Source organism: Acipenser ruthenus, chromosome 22 (genome assembly GCF_902713425.1).
Source record: "Acipenser ruthenus chromosome 22, fAciRut3.2 maternal haplotype, whole genome shotgun sequence".
NCBI classification, from domain to species: domain Eukaryota; kingdom Metazoa; phylum Chordata; class Actinopteri; order Acipenseriformes; family Acipenseridae; genus Acipenser; species Acipenser ruthenus.
The window spans coordinates 24,191,025-24,207,503 of record NC_081210.1 but is presented as its reverse complement, the minus strand read 5'-3'; the positions used below and the strand labels follow the sequence as shown (position 1 = coordinate 24,207,503).

At 38.5% G+C, this 16,479-nt stretch overlaps 1 protein-coding gene across 1 annotated transcript; it reads left to right on the top strand.

Annotated features, from left to right (window-relative positions):
• Positions 1-7,670: 7,670 nt before the first annotated feature.
• Positions 7,671-16,083, top strand: LOC117431124 (cell division cycle protein 23 homolog). Its single transcript, XM_034051764.3, has 16 exons — positions 7,671-7,880; positions 8,569-8,641; positions 8,930-9,067; positions 9,463-9,505; positions 10,148-10,253; positions 10,595-10,727; positions 10,887-11,064; positions 11,334-11,431; positions 11,967-12,048; positions 12,307-12,460; positions 12,761-12,880; positions 13,111-13,186; positions 13,415-13,476; positions 13,762-13,840; positions 14,988-15,107; positions 15,195-16,083. The coding sequence occupies exons 1-16, from the start codon at positions 7,774-7,776 to the stop codon at positions 15,360-15,362; spliced, it is 1,737 nt and encodes a 578-aa protein (XP_033907655.2). The 5' UTR covers positions 7,671-7,773; the 3' UTR covers positions 15,363-16,083.
• Positions 16,084-16,479: the final 396 nt, after the last annotated feature.

The following is a 16,479-nucleotide window of genomic DNA, read 5'->3' as shown; positions in this document are numbered from 1 at the left end:
GAAAGTGGAACGCGCCGTTTATTTTGCTTTGAATAATGCATCATTGAGCAATGCAGAGTACCCTGCTTTAAAGACAGGCTCAGTAAAACTACAGTACCGGCACTACTTATGGGAACAAATGATTTACAGCAAGAGTAGGGCTGGGGATTGGTATTGCCCATTTTTCTGCTACACTGAACAGGGTATAAACTCTTACTGAGGAAATCCCCAGGCGTTTCAAGAAGACTGTACTGACATCACAACTTAGTAAAGTACAGTTACATAGCTCTATTAGCTTCTGGACCCTCATAATAACCAGAAACAAATACCAGATCTATCACTGTACATGCAAACTATTGTACAGAATATTATATAAGTGGAACCTCTGCCATTCGCTTTCATTGGGATTCCAAATCCAGTTATCCTGTGCAAATACAGCACAGTACAATTTGGATAAACAAATGTCACAAAGGGTCCAGTGACAGCATAGTGACTGTGCCTAAACAACCGACTCGATTGAAGTCAGAGTGCACACGGCACCTACCGGACTTTTAAAAAATAAAACCCCAAACTTAAAAATGTAAAGGCTAACTAAACACATTATGGTGTGCATTTTTTGTAAACTGTACTGAAGCAGTAGCTTAGCAACTGGGAATCCCTAAAGGGATACACCTCAAGACTGCAGGCTTCTCATTAGCTCAAGTGCTGCAGGGGCCCCTGCAGGCTGAATAGGACAGGACACGCACAAGACTGCAGCTGCATGAAATCTATTACAGGTGCCGCATGATGCCAAAAAACCATACATTTCATTTTATATGAATGAGGTCAGGAAGTAGAGGCTATGGAACAAACTTTGAAATGTCTCCTGTATGATCACATAAGTTATCAAGTCATAAGTACTCTTTCCTTCTGTGACAGAGAGAACCCTGGCGCTGGCTCTTGCGCGGATGTGTGCAGCTGGGATGAGTAGCAGGAGACACGTTGCTAAGCAACCAATTGAGCAGGTGGGCTCGCTGGGCGCTGAGCTGATCGGGAGGTCCGGATTGGTTGGGGGGTGTGCCCGGGGAGGCTGTGCCCAGCCAGGACCATCGCAACGACCCGGAGTCACTGGGAGGCCAGGACTTTGGGACCAACAGCAGTAGGTTAGTTTAGGAGATGTTGGGCCCAAACAGTACAGAGAGGGTTTGCGTAGTGTAGTAGGTTCCTGGAGCGGGACGTCTCTTTTAATGATGCTAGCACTCGCCTTGTGTGGCAAACTTTTATTTGTATCTTTGTTTTGTTTTGTTTTCTTTATTAAATGTGGCACTAGGGCTACCATTGCTGGTACCCTAGTGGCAGCACTGTGTTAATTAAATCTGCGCTCCTGTGTGGCATGTCAACACCCAATGCTCTGTGTCTGACTCACTATTATTCAGTGACGAGCCATGCATGTTACACCTTCTGAAAAACAATTTCAATTGCTGCCATTGCATTGGTAATGAAGCGTATTCATGTTGGGCGATGGAAGCGCGCCCTGTATTTCTGATGAGTCTAGCTTTCCCTTCTACAGGGAAGCACATTCCCAGACATTGGGAAAGTGAGCAATTGTGAGCCCGCCCATTCTAGATTTTCATTATGTATAGCAGTCCTGAATGTTAAGTTTAATAAACAGATTCTGAAACAACCATTTCAGGTCAGCAGCTTATCAACTAGTATTCTGATCTCATCAGACATTAGCAGAATGGGGCTTGCTCCGTACTTGAATGGGTGACCATTTCATGAAGTGTTGTTGATTTAAAAAGGGAGCACTATTCTATCTAAGCTTAACCAGCATGACTTTAGAAGCCATTTTAATGCAGGGACTGGCATCCCTCAGATGAGATGTTTTGGTGAAATTCTAATTACTAGTTAAACATCTGGCCGGGATAATCACTGCATGTTGGCTAATTCCCCAGAAAATCTTGATACACCTTCCCATTAAAATGGACCTTGATGCAGTGAATCTGTGTGTTTAAATATCTGCAATACTATATTGTCAATTAACTCTCATACCCAGACAGACAGAAGCAGATGGAAAGCCAGTTCATTTGGCTTGAGATGAACAGTGGATGATATGTTTGACAGTAGTGTAGAACTCCTGCATTAGACACCATTTGCCAGAGGAACAGATCAACTAGAAACGTCTGGGGTTACACATTAAATGTGCTCTCATCAAGCTTTTAGGACCATCCCATGATGAAGATAAATGGTTTATTAAAATAAAATGTCTATTTCATGTGTGCAATAAACATAACAATGGATGGGCTTTCTCTGCATTTCGCATAGTTTAGTAAGGTTGCTACAGTGAATTAACAAACTCTGGGTCATATGTTTTAAAGCGCAACCCCCGTCTTTAATACACTCCTATCATTACGAAAGCAGGAAATTCCATGTTAATGTTACACAGTGAGAACTAGATTCAGGGCTTTAGCAAACTTTAATTATATATTTACTTTTGCAAAATTTAAAATCACACTTGACCAATTCTTAACTTCTATTTGTTACGACTTTGACTGTTACATAAACCAAAGGTCACAGCAGCCACCTGACCAAATATACAGAGAGCAGTTCACCACAGCTTCTGTTGATTGTAAAAGGGGTTGGATCTCAGATGTGTCTTTCTTTATCCCGAGGGAGCAATGCCCCAATACACACACCCACACATGTGCAGACACGCAAACAGAGATATCTCTGCTCTGCATGTATACAGATCTCACATCCATGGAACATGATATCCAACAAGTGAAAATCAATGTCTATACTCTACGCAACTCATCCCCATCCTGAATCAGGATGTTTCTGTGTTGACCACAATAAATACCACTGTAGACTTGCAGATAGAAGTTATTTTGTGCTAGATTCTCAAAGCTTTCGATTTTTGCAGTGTTACCTGGGGTAATAGATTTGAAGAGGTGATGATGTATGTTTACAAGTGTTCAGTGGGTAACCTGTAGAAAGTGTATCTCTTACTGTCATACAAAGAATGCAAGAGAAAGCACACTCTCAAAATGATTAGAGGCAGCCACTGAACACTACACATTACATCTGAATAAATAATGAGATGAAAACCTGATATTAATGTAAAACCTGCTGTGGTTTAAACATTTTAAATGCTTTGTCATTGCAATTCTGAGTGCCAGATCTACACTATATACATTATAAGTGTAGTTGCTGCTAATTGGTTCCAATGGGGATTAAAATGTTTCTTATATTAACTATGATATACAAACCCTATTGCTTTCAAGCCCTAAAGGGTGTCTTATTCAAGTGGAAGTAGAATTCTAAAGAAGCAGGTGTACTAAAAATAACTAAATAACAATATAGTCATTTAAAATTCTTTGCCCTTTGTTGTTTGGTTCTGAAACACAATATAAAAAACAGTGCAAGGTGAAGTGGGGTGAATTAAACAAACTAGGATTTGAAGTAGTGTCTTTGTGTCAGCGTGATTGAAAACATTCTGTCCATGGGAGGTTTTTAATTAGTCCGCAGTCCTAGGGGACCTAAATATCTTAGGATTCCCGTGGCTGTAACCCTAGACTCAGCAGGGAATGCAATTATTGGTCTTACACTGACAATAAATATAGGATAGATAAATCCATACACAGAATTATGTTCCTGCATAATCAGGGACAGTCACAGGCAACACTTTAATAATTCCAATGGGACAGCTGTTACTCCCATTATAGCCCATTGTTTCCATTAATATTTCATTGAATTCAGTTTTGTGAGTTCCCAGGAGTGCTCTTATGTAGGTTCAGATATTATTGCTTTGTTTTTTTTTCATTTTATGTCATTATGTCAAAGTGTTAACCACCTCTGTAAAATAAGACATGCTGAATGTGAAAGTATTGCACCAGTTTAGTATTGTTCAGTGAAGCTTTCTGGAATGGTAAACAAGCGGCTTTATGCAAGAGAAAAAGTAAGTGTAAAATGCAAAGGTTTCCTATAGGAATATAACAATTTTAAAATGGTAGAAAACGAGCAGGAAGGAGCTTAGTTACAGGAAGGAGCAGTTACATGTTTTTTTTTTTTTTTTTACAGCTTAAATGATTTTCTTCCTGTCAGAATACTTGCCTTCAGAGAACCATTTCTTGTTTTTGTTAAATGATAAACTCTCCATAACCTCTGCTTTGCAAATACAGAGGTTGGATTTCAGAATGTTGTCAGATGTTTAGAGCTGGTTTGTCAGCATCAATATTATTTAAAGGCCAATAGCTTCAGCATGTCAAGTTTCCCAAAGAGCACAATGTTATATGGAGCTGAACTGAGAGATTTAAAAGAGAAACCGTTGAGATGTTTTAACTTCACAGATTCAATTTCATTTATTAGCATCTGGCTGGCTGATGTATATAGAATACTAGGCATTGAACTGAGGGGCCCAAATGAGGTCCTTCACTGTTAAAATTAAGCTCCAGTGATTTATGAATAATCATGTAGTGCTCCACACAGTTGATATATATATATATATATATACTGTATGAGCCAATAGAGGAAATGTGAGAGCTAATGTTATTTGCATACCAAAAAACAATCCACAGCAATGGATTTTGATGTCTGTACCCACCTACTGTCACACACTCACCATGACCCTGAAAGGTATGTACACCAACACCCCTGCTGGATATGTGGCATATTACAGATACATGTGAAATTAAATCTTAAGAGAAATACATTAAGATGAATGATATCTCAAACCCATACCAAGTTGCCCTTTAAGTACAGTATTTTATAGAATTACATTTTCACAGACGTTCATCCATCAAGTTAGTTTAAAAAATGTTGTGTCGTTTTACTGGATAGGAAAGAAACCGTTTTAATTTGATTTGCTAATCTGATTTGATCACTGTGCCCAGGTGTTAGTTACCTTAATGGTTTAATTTCTCAGCAGCAAATAATGTTATCTTAAACTGTGCTAGCTGACAAATCAGTTTTGCCTGGCTGCTGCCAAGGTCTGTAAAATCTTGTTAGATATCCCCATGGACCAAAGCAATTGAACAGTGCCCACACTAGACCAAACCGCTACACATCCCACTAATAGGGTTTCCTTATGAGATCTGAGCACCCCACACAGAGTGAAACTGAATACAGATGATGGCAAAATTGTTTAGAGATTTGCAGACTGACAGCTGAGAAAACCCAGCCAGAGACTGGAGGAAACAGGAAGGCAGGAACATCCAGTACCACATGTGGTATGGTTTATAACAGTGCTCAATGTGTATTCATTGGCTGTTTGAGGGTACCTTGTAATTCATCTCTTTATATTTGTACCACACTTGTTTTTATAGGAATGTGGGCTTAGTCGTCATGTGCTTGCAAAAAAAGAAAAAAATATACCCCTACTAAAAATAAAACAACAGCATGGTACCAGTTAACTGTGTTTCTCCACCACTGGGTATGCTGTCTGGACATACCTACTGTGGGGTCTATTCAATTGATCTGAACCGCGGCAGACCTTATCACCACTGCCATTCAAACGTAGTCTGCATTAAAACTGTCTAACTGAGGGATTCATTGCTGGTGCTGTGCTATCAACTTGTACAGCACAGCTGATAAATCAAAGAACAAACTGAGGGGTGAACTAAACCAAACCCTCCCAGGCTGTGTGTGTGTGTGTGCAAATATCCATTTTCATATGCGTCGCCCATAACGTGGGTAAATACTGAATGCTGCTATTAAAATGCATTCTTTATGAGATGATGGTTGGGTTATCTTGTGCAATACCATCATTTGAAGCATATTTCACTGATTCTATGCACTTTACTTCTTTTGTCGAGTTTGCATTAATATTATTATTGCGATTATTATTACTATTTCTGTGTGTGTGTGTATGTGTGTGTGTATGTGTGTGTGTGCGTGCATGCGCATGTGTGTGTGTGTGTGAGTGTGTGTGTGCGTGCATGCGCATGTGTGTGTGTGCGTGCGTGCGCATGTGTGTGTGTGTGTGTGTGTATATATATATATTAATGTGTATAGAATTAGGAGTGGTATGTTTATGGTTTTAATTAATTCTTGTTCTTTTTTTCACTCAGTAGTCACTATAAACTGATTTACTTAGATGATTTTATTGCTCCTAACCATTGTTGTTTACCAAATTGTCTCAAAAGTACATGTTTATATTAAATCTGTTTTTGTCTCTTAATATTTCTGCATTATGCTTGGTAACGGTAGCCGCTGGTTACACAAATGATTAAAAAACCTCTTGACTTGTCGGCCATGGTAATCTATGTTTTAATACTCACAGCTTCTATCCTTTCAGGAGAAACTGTCATGCAACGAACAGAAGGATTGGAGAGGAACATTGTTTTTAATTGAATTAAACTGACTAACTGCAGTGGTGCCCATAAGTATTGACACTGTTGTTTCTGAGGCTCAGCCCATCTTTTAGCTGTCTCAGTGCACTGTTACTAACATCATGCTTTCAATGACAGAACCTGCAATGACAATACCCTTTGTTACCTTCAGTCCTATACTGACACTCATTCCATTTATCTTTGCATAAACTTGGTATGACCTCCTTGAATTCCAGCTTCCAGATGATTTGATGATTATGTACTTTACTAGCACTTCGAACAGGTCTGGGTGATGTCTTTCAACTGCTCCTTACTCAATACTTCAGCGGTAAACAATAAACTAAATCAGCATGTACCGCAGGCGACTAAGATGGATAACCTTGAAAATAATAAAGGTTAGACATGATTTAAAAAAGTAACAAGGATGTGACAGCTGCCACTGAAAACGATACAGAGTGCACCCAAACAACAGGAAGGATGGAATAGGTTAACTCTGATACAGCTGGGTCCCTACCAAGTTGTTCTTTATGAAGGGGTTATTAAACACCCTTCAGTTGAACTTATTTCCGCACATTTGTCAGATTTACACAAGGCTATTTACTGGAGCTGGTTATCGAACCCGGGCTCCGGAGACCCAGAGCTGATATCAGGCGAGCGGGTGGATAATTAACTGGGAATTTCATAAGGCCTTGAGGAGAACATGCATTAGCCTGGACTTCTGCTATATGCCAACTGGAAAACCTGTTTAATTAAAAGGCACTTCATTGGGGCAGTCGGCTGTGGAGGCACTGTAACTAACTGTTGATTAAAGTAGCAATTAACAGTGTATTAATGCAAAAGCACTGCATTTCGATAGATTCAAGCTGCAGGTCTGTTCAGGTCAAGTCCAATCTATGACTGACGCAGGAGAGAATCGTGCATAGTCATAGAAAGCTGCATAAAAATGGTTAAAGTTTTGTAATAATTTTGAACCTCTCAAATCAGACAATTCCAAAGCCAAAGGCTGTTAATGAATGATAATACAGTATACAGATCCAATAATTTTACATCAAGGGGGCACCCTCGTCAGTCTCGTGTACAGACCTCAGAACAGCACATTTCACCTTAATCAGTTAGTAAATTGTGCCATCTACAGTTTAACTGATGTATATCCTCTAAGACTGGTTGGTCATTCATATTAACTCAAACTGTAGGACTCCTCGAAGCGATTCCCTGTGGTGTAAGAGGATATGCAAACATTACAACTTTTCTCTTTTTACAACAGTAGTTATCGTATGAAATCAAACGTTAGCCACCCTCATAACAGTAAATCAAATCCGTAGCAATAAAAATAAAATAACAAGATTTGAGATCAAGAACGCCGCTACTCGATTGGAAGTTGGAAGGAACTAAACGTCCAATGACAGATCGGATTATTGTGATATTCAGTGTTTGGCGAGAGTCAGTCTCCCGTAGTGTGACTGGTTGGGGTGATTGTGTGTGAAAAATGGCGGCGCTGAGCAGTCAGTTCGGGGATCTGGTAGAAATAAAGAAACAACTTACTGTCATCATAGCGCTGTGCAGGGAGAGGGGGTTACTGCACAGTGTCAAATGGTGAGTCTTTAACTGGCTTACTTAGCAATGCTCTCGATATGTCTGAATCAATAGCACCGTGAAGCCAGTGGACGAATAAAATATTCAGTGCACTATATATATATATATATATATATATATATATATATATATATATATATATATATATATATATATATATGGCTGTGTTATAGTTGTTTTCGGATAAGTGCTCTCTGTATTACGAATGCACCCTTTAAAAGTGAGATGCCATTCATTTTCCCCTTGTTTACATCTCTCAATTGAACTTCAGCGTTCTGCAGATGGCATTCTGAGCTTAGCTGCAGGTAGTGGAAGCAGCAGGATCGTGACCGTTGAGTTCATAGAAACAGACTGGAAAGGAAAGCTTTAAAAAGGGAGGCAGCTTGTATGCCTGCAGCCGATACCACAATCTTAAGGGAATGTAAACGGACTCGAGAGACAGCAAGGTCTAGTTTCTGAAGTTAGAGAATGAGGCACTGCAGCTTTGTAAGCGTGTTTGGATTGTACCGATAGTTCACCACTGCTCACCAAAGAGTGCTTACTTTAAGTTAACCGGGTCAATAAACAGCACGTCATCAGCAAATAGGCAGTTGTCATGGTTTGTAAACCTCTGTTTGGTTATCCTTTCAGTATGTTACACAGATGAAGCACTGCTTTTTTCCCCCATGCCTACAATTTTCTTTTTCAGGGCTTCAGAACTTGCATTTGCGCTTGACCCTCTCCCTATGAACGAGCTGCCTCCACCCCCTCCGTTTACAGAGGTACCTGTGCAGTGGCATGTTGTTTATTATCTCCAGCGTTAGAGTTTATCTAGAGAAGTGTGATGAAATGGAGACATTCTTTAGCACAAGATGCAAATTAGCTTTACATCATGGATATGGTAGACTTTCATATGCATTCTTACCTCTTATCCAATTGTGATCAAACGTGGTTACTTACTGAAACTCTTACTCATGACCTAAAGCTGGCACCATTCACACCCATACAGATGTATGTTTAAAATGGGATTTTGCAATAAAAAAAACCACATTTGAATTCTTTTCCCTCAGGAAGACGCGCAGGATTTGGATGCTTACAGTTTAGCAAAGTCTTTCTTTGACCTGAAAGAGTATGACCGTGCTGCATACTTCTTGCGAGGCTGCAGAAGTCAGAAGGCATACTTCCTTTACATGTACTCCAGATATCTGGTAAGATAATGCGTTTTAATTGTGCATATGTTTATGGAACAGTCCCAGCCACGGAGTTTGGAATAATGCAGTATTTCGGTCCAATCGGTGGAAAACAGTTTTTGTTTTGAATGAAGCAGTCCAAGTCAAATTCTTTGAGGTGGGGGATGTCTTTAAAAAAAAAATGTTTTGATTAAATACTTGAATCTCAAATTATTGATAAAAAATTAAATTATGTTGTATCAGGTGATGGGCTAAATGCACTTTAATACCATAAACTAAAAAAAAACTGCTGGGAATCCCACTCCTAATGTGAAGTAGAGCTGCTCTGTTTAACACGTGGTGTGATACACGTGTTTAACAGACGTCAAGAGATATGTACTTTTAAAAGTTTGAATGAACTTTCTCTTGTATAGTCTGGGGAAAAGAAGAAAGATGATGAAACGGTGGACAGCTTGGGTAAGATTTGTTTCCCTAATTTTAATAATTCAGTTCCCATAAGAGGGTATTATAGACCCTGATCAAGTCCAAGGTTAATTTATTATTATTATTATTATTTATTTCTTAGCAGACGCCCTTATCCAGGGCGACTTACAATTGTTACAAGATATCACATTATACATTATTTCACATTATACAGATATCACATTATTTTTTACATATAATTACCCATTTATACAGTTGGGTTTTTACTGGAGCAATCTAGGTAAAGTACCTTACTCAAGGGTACAACAGCAGTGTCCCCCACTGGGGATTGAACCCACAACCCTCTGGTCAAGAGTCCAGAGCCCTAACCACTACTCCACACTGCTGCCTTAATGGTGATCTGTGAAACATTGCTGTACATGCCTTGGTTTTACAGCAATTTGGATTAATTTGGATATCAATTGCTGTGGCTGCTCAGTGCCACCTCAGATCAAGACAGAGAGTGCTGATTGAGTAACTAAGGCCTGCCAACCTATACAGATTCTATTGGAATTCATTTTAATTTGTTACGACTCCTGCTGTTACTTGTAAGTTCTGATCAGATTCACTCGGATGTTATTTATGCAGTGTATGAATTTGCTGAATTGCTTAGAAATGTTTCTGATGTTGTGGCAGGCCCCTTGGAGAAAGGGCAGGTGAAGAACGAGACGCTGCGAGAGCTCAGAGTGGAGCTGAGTAAGAAGCACAAAGCCAGGGAGCTGGACGGCTTTGGTCTCTACTTGTATGTGACAGAATCTCTCAACTAACTCTTACATTTCAAATAGAAACATATAGTTATTTGCTTACTAACATCGCAGCCTAAAAATTCCTGTCATGCCAGTGTTGTAGCTTAAGTGTCTTATAAACAATTATTTTACTCTGTGCTGTTCAACTGCCGTTGAAATGCAGAGGCTGCAAATCATAGTTACGGTACACTATTAGCAGTATACATACATATGAATGTGGTAGTGTGCTTAGAATGTGTTGAGATTAGCAATGTGTATGCATTATTGGCAATCCTATTTAATTCCACATTATCCGAAATCAAAATCTGTTTCTACATGTATTGAACTCTATTTTTAGGTATGGAGTTGTCCTGCGGAAGCTTGACCTCTTGAAGGAAGCCATTGATGTGTTTGTCGAAGCGACTCACTGCCTGCCTTTGCACTGGGGAGCATGGCTTGAACTGTGCAACCTCGTTGAAAACAAAGAAATGGTAAAGTAAAACTCAAGCATTTGAGTCCTACACAGGAAATCTGCTTTAACTCTGTTTTTAAAAAAAGAAGCTTTTGTTTTAGCGTAAAATGCATTATCTCTGAGAATGTATTATTGCATGTAATGTTTTTCTTGCTTGTGTTTGTGCGATTTGTTTCAGCTGAAGTCCATGTCTTTCCCCGACACCTGGATGAAGGACTTCTTCCTGGCTCACATTTACACAGAGATGCAGATGATTGAAGAAGCTCTGCAGAAGTACCAGAGCCTTATCAACGTTGGCTTCTCCAAGAGCACCTACATCATCTCGCAGATCGCCGTCGCCTACCACAACATCCGAGGTTAGAATATCCTTCTGATCTCAGTGTGCTCTAAAAGTGCTCAAAGGCTTCCATACTTCCCAGCTAGGGCTGCCAAAACAAACTCCCAGTGGTTAAGTGGTTTGTTTCCAGGATATGTACAAAGCATTTATTGTATTTACTGCCCTATTGCCAGAAGATATTATGTTTTTTTCCTGGAAGGTACTCTGTGTAATAAATACAGTATGATGCACAGTTTTTTCTGTTTAATCAAACTATAAACACCTTGTTTTGTTCATTTTGTTTTTCAGATATAGATAAAGCTTTGTCAATGTTTAATGAGCTAAGGGAACAGGACCCCTATCGGATTGAAAACATGGATACGTTTTCCAACCTTCTCTACGTGAGGGTAAGGAGGCCTTTATCACGTACCATGTATAAGCATGTATACTGGTACTTTTTCTTTAGTTGACTGCACAGACAAAAGCAGCGTTGAATATGAAAAAGATAATAATGCTAGATCTCTTACAACTTGTTGTATCAATATATTTCCAGTACAGTATATATTGTTTTAGAGCATGTGTTTTTCTCAGGATGTACTAGCTGCGAAGTCAGTTCACATGTAATTGCTCGGTTCTGTTGGTTACCTCATGGGATGGCAGTGACACATGGGTAACAGTGAGGCTTTTGGCTCTGCACAACGCTCCAGGGCTGGTTCTTGCTTAGTGACGAGACAGACAAGATTGGCACAAACAAATGCAGTAGCAGATAAAACCAAAGGGAGTGTCTGAGTTACGTCATTATCCCCTACCCTGGTGAAATCCAATGAAGCCTACAAGGGAGACATGTCTATCTAAATCTGTTACAAAGCCATATTGATGGTTCTCATTTTATATATGAAATTTACTTTTGTAATATGTCCTCTAAATGTATTTATTTTATAGACTATGAAGCCTGAGTTGAGTTATCTAGCACATAACCTGTGTGATATAGACAAGTACAGAGTGGAGACCTGTTGCGTGATTGGTAAGTTCAGCTTTTCTTTAACTTGTATTTTACAGCGTAACACACATGTTTTTCTGCTAATCAAAGTGGCATTGATTAAAAAATAAATACAAATAAGAACTTTCAGTGTAAAAATGAGTCTGGTTAATAAGTGACTGATGTACTGTGACCATTCTTTAGCTTGTCATTTTATTGTAATAATTTCTTGCTGTAAATTGTCAACTTTTCTCAGCGGCTTTGTATTGTCCCACTAAAAGCGAATAATGACTCTGGCCCCAGGTAATTATTACAGTTTACGATCGCAGCATGAGAAGGCAGCGTTATATTTCCAGCGAGCACTGAAGCTCAATCCACGCTGCCTGGGTGCCTGGACACTAATGGGACACGAATACATGGAGATGAAAAATACATCGGCTGCCATCCAGGCTTACAGGTATCTCCAGCGGCAACCTTTATCAACTCTATTTAAAAAAAATAAAAAATAAAAAAATAAATAAACTTCTGTGATGAAAAAGAAGGAATAGGCTGATGGTAATTGTCCCAAGCGGTATTTAAAAATCAATATCTAATGCACAGTACAGGATTTATGGAACAGTATGTATCCTAAAGTCTGCTGGCAATGAGTTTCTCATGTACTGGAAATGGGAGTGTGTGACTGAAGGTTACAGCAGCCACAAAGAGGTTTTTGAGCAAGACTGGAACAAGCTTAAAGCTTTATTTTATTTGTTTGCAGGCATGCGATTGAAGTGAATAAGCGTGATTATCGAGCATGGTATGGATTAGGACAGACCTATGAGATCCTGAAGATGCCGTTTTACTGTTTGTACTACTATCGGAGAGCTCACCAGCTCAGGTTAGTCCATGTGCCACAAGACTTGAGAAAACAGAGCCAGCTTTATTATCCCCATACTGTAAAGACACTTCTATAGGACTTTCTTTAGTTAGTGAGAGTATAAGAATCTGGGGGTATGTCAATAGAACTCCATGAATGACCTCTGTACTAGTATATTTTGGTGCAGGTTCCTTTTATTTAGGTTTTAGTTGGTTTTTACCCAGTCAAAATGCTTACCTTCACATTTGCAGGCCGAATGACTCTCGAATGCTTGTAGCTTTGGGCGAATGTTATGAGAAACTGAACCAGCTGGTGGAAGCAACGAAGGCGAGTCATTTTTTTTTTTCTTTAGAGTTTTAGTAAGACACTCAAGCTGAGTGTTTGTTGTTTTCAAAGTATTCGTACAATGAGCTTTCTTCTAACTATGTGTGCCTTTATCATGTAACTGAGATGAAAAATCCAAAAATCTGTAAACGTGAGGTAATCCGTTAGGTGATCCAAGATCATGGGCTGAAAGTGTTGAACTGAGCGTGTTTTCTTTTGTTCTGAACACAGTGTTACTGGAGAGCATATTCTGTGGGGGATGTAGAAAGAATGGCACTGGTAAAGTTGGCTAAGTAAGTATTATTAATACAGTATTTGCAATTATATAAAGATGAATGTATAGAACTGTTTTGTTCAGGAATAAACATTTTTTTTTAGATTTCAAACTCTTTCCATGTGCGTCAATTTCTATTAGTTCCTGTTGTGTTCCCCTGCCCTAAAATACTCCTGCAACCTGCAGTATTCAGTTGGGAACCACTTTACTGCCTTTTTATAAAAATAATAATAATAATCCATGATTATTAGATGAAGCAGATGTAATTATTGTTTTGAAACCCTGTTTTTTTTTTTTCCTCCAGGCTTCATGAACAGTTGAATGAATCCGATCAGGCTGCCCAGTGTTACGTCATATACATTAAGGAAATATTTGAATGTGGGGTAAGCACGTGGCTTTGTGAAATAATTGTTTTTAACTTTTAAAAACAAAAAATGTTATTAAAGAGGTACAATAAATTTATGAAAACTGCAATACACTGCAATACCGGCTCTCTTCAGGTGGTCCGTGGAAAGGTTACATAATTACAGAAAGGAAGCAGCAGTGTAGTTTATAGATCCCATTGCAAACCCAACATTTGAGACCTTTAAAACTCAGCTACAGAAGCAGGAAGAAAATGCATACATGGAGAATATCTCCAAGTTTAAAAAAGGTTTAAACTCTCCGTCATATATAGTTTTGGAGTGTCTAAAATGTATTCTTTACTAGGGGTTTTTCGTGTATTGCGCTCACATGCACTCAACACAGCAGCTTGTAAAGTAAGGGATAACATGACCGTGCGTGCACTGTGTTGCATTAACATACAGCTGTAGTTGGGTTTGAGGCGTGGAGTCTAACAGTTTTGTTATGTCAGCACTGTTTTGTATGGAGCGATTGAGAGCAGCACAGAGGCTAACATAACAGAATTGAGTACTCTTGATCAGCTGAATTACACTGAATCATTATCGTAACAGACAGTTTACATTTTCAAGACAAACTCTTTTTAAGTCAATTTTACCATTTCTTTAAATTTCATCAAATCAATAAAAACACCAGCTGCCCAAGTTTTTTAGTTTTCTTTGATTTCATGAAGTTGTTGACTTGTTACATTTTTGTCTCTTGGTTTTGTTTCTTGTAATTATCACTTATTTTTAAAAACTTTAAAATACATCACAACAATGTGTATTTATTGCAAGTTTAATATGTTGTGTATTGGTAATTTATTAATAGAACTGTGCTTAGGTAAAAATAGATTCCGCCATGCATTGTACTATTTAACTGCAAGGTAAAAAATACCCAACAGCCACCCATTGCATTAAAACAAAGATAAGTCTACGGTTATTCTTAGTATTATAGTGATTTTTTTATGTACTTATTTTTCAGTCGGCTATACTGTTTGTGTGGTCTGCCAAAAAAAAAAACAATCCAGGTGGTCTGCTAAAAAGTTTGAGCACCACTACAATAGGTGGTTCATCCAAATCACAAAGTGAAAACTGACTTCTTACCACAGCGCTAAATGCTTGATTTTTTTTTTTTCTTTCCTTCCTTTAGGAGTTGATGGAACAGGTGGAACTGAGCACTGCATTTCGATATCTGGGCCAATATTACTTTAAAAACAAGCAATATGATGATGCCTCTATCTGTGCACAAAGATGCTGTAATTACAATGACGTAAGTAGTTTGGATTTGGTAACACTAAGATGAGGGTATTGCGTTCATTTTAATAGACTAATAATATTCTCTTGTTCCGTCCCATAGGCCCACGAGGAAGGGAAATCTCTGCTTCGTCAGATTTCACAAGTCCGAGGCCAGGGAGAAACCTCCTCGTCCGACCTGTCCCTGCCCTTTATTTTTGGACCTTTATCAGCAAAAAACACTCCAGTGCGGAGAATGTCACCTCTCAACCTCTCCTCTGTAACGCCGTAGAGCCTGATGACAAGAACAGTTTCCTTTGAACCATCTGTCCTTCCATAACTGCGTCAAACTGTGCTGCAGCCAAGAGATGTTTACAGGTGGAGGAAAATGCTATTTTGTCAATTTTTTAAGAACAGAAAGGTCCACAATCTTTTTCAAAGACTGATCCTAATGTATGTTAGGAAAAAGCATTTTCCTATGCCAACCCCAGTATAGGAATATAAAACAAACTGGCACAGTAAATGTGCTTAGAATTCATCAGTATGCACTCGAGAATATTACGTACCTTTTGGATTTTTGTTTCCTCATTATTTGAAGTTAACATACTGTAGGCATACTCTTCATGAACCAAAATTAGGTCAACAAATAACTTACTGCAAACAGATTTATGTACAATGTATATTTTTTTGTGTTCCGTTATTAAAGGTGAGTGCCTGAATAACATTTTAATGTTAATAATATTGGAGGTTGAAGTGATTTTACTGTGTATTACTAGCATTCTTGTGGGTATTTTCTTTTGTGGGAAAAATTAATTAAATTATGCAGTGTTCTATTCTGACAGGTACAGGGTGTAGCAAGCTTTGTCTTTGCAATTTTATCTAAAGCAGTCTCGTTTACTTTGGCTTACCTGTGCGATGTGCAGCATGGCCAATATGTATAGTTTCTTGCAATTAAATGTACATTTACAGAATCCATTTACATAACAAATACACAGGATCATCTTTGAAAACCATGTTGGCTTGTTATTTTTATAAATGTTTACTTTACATGCATTAGATATTGCACAATGAATGAACACAGCACATAGACAGTATATAGTACAGTTTTACAAGTATTGCAGAAGTTGAGACAGGAAAACATATATACAAAACAGTTCAGCATTTAGCTTCATGCTACTACAAGGTGAGTAAACATAATACTGAATTTCTTTTAGTTGCTCAGGTATGGACACCTCTCCAGTAGTTTACATTTTGATATTGAACATTTTCTGGTCTTCTAGAACATGCAACTAAAAACACAAATAGTGATGTGTTGTGGATTTAGACGTAATAAAACTACTTTATTATATGCAAGATTATAAATGCCTACCTCATGCAACTGAACCGTGAGAATAACTGAAGATAGTAAA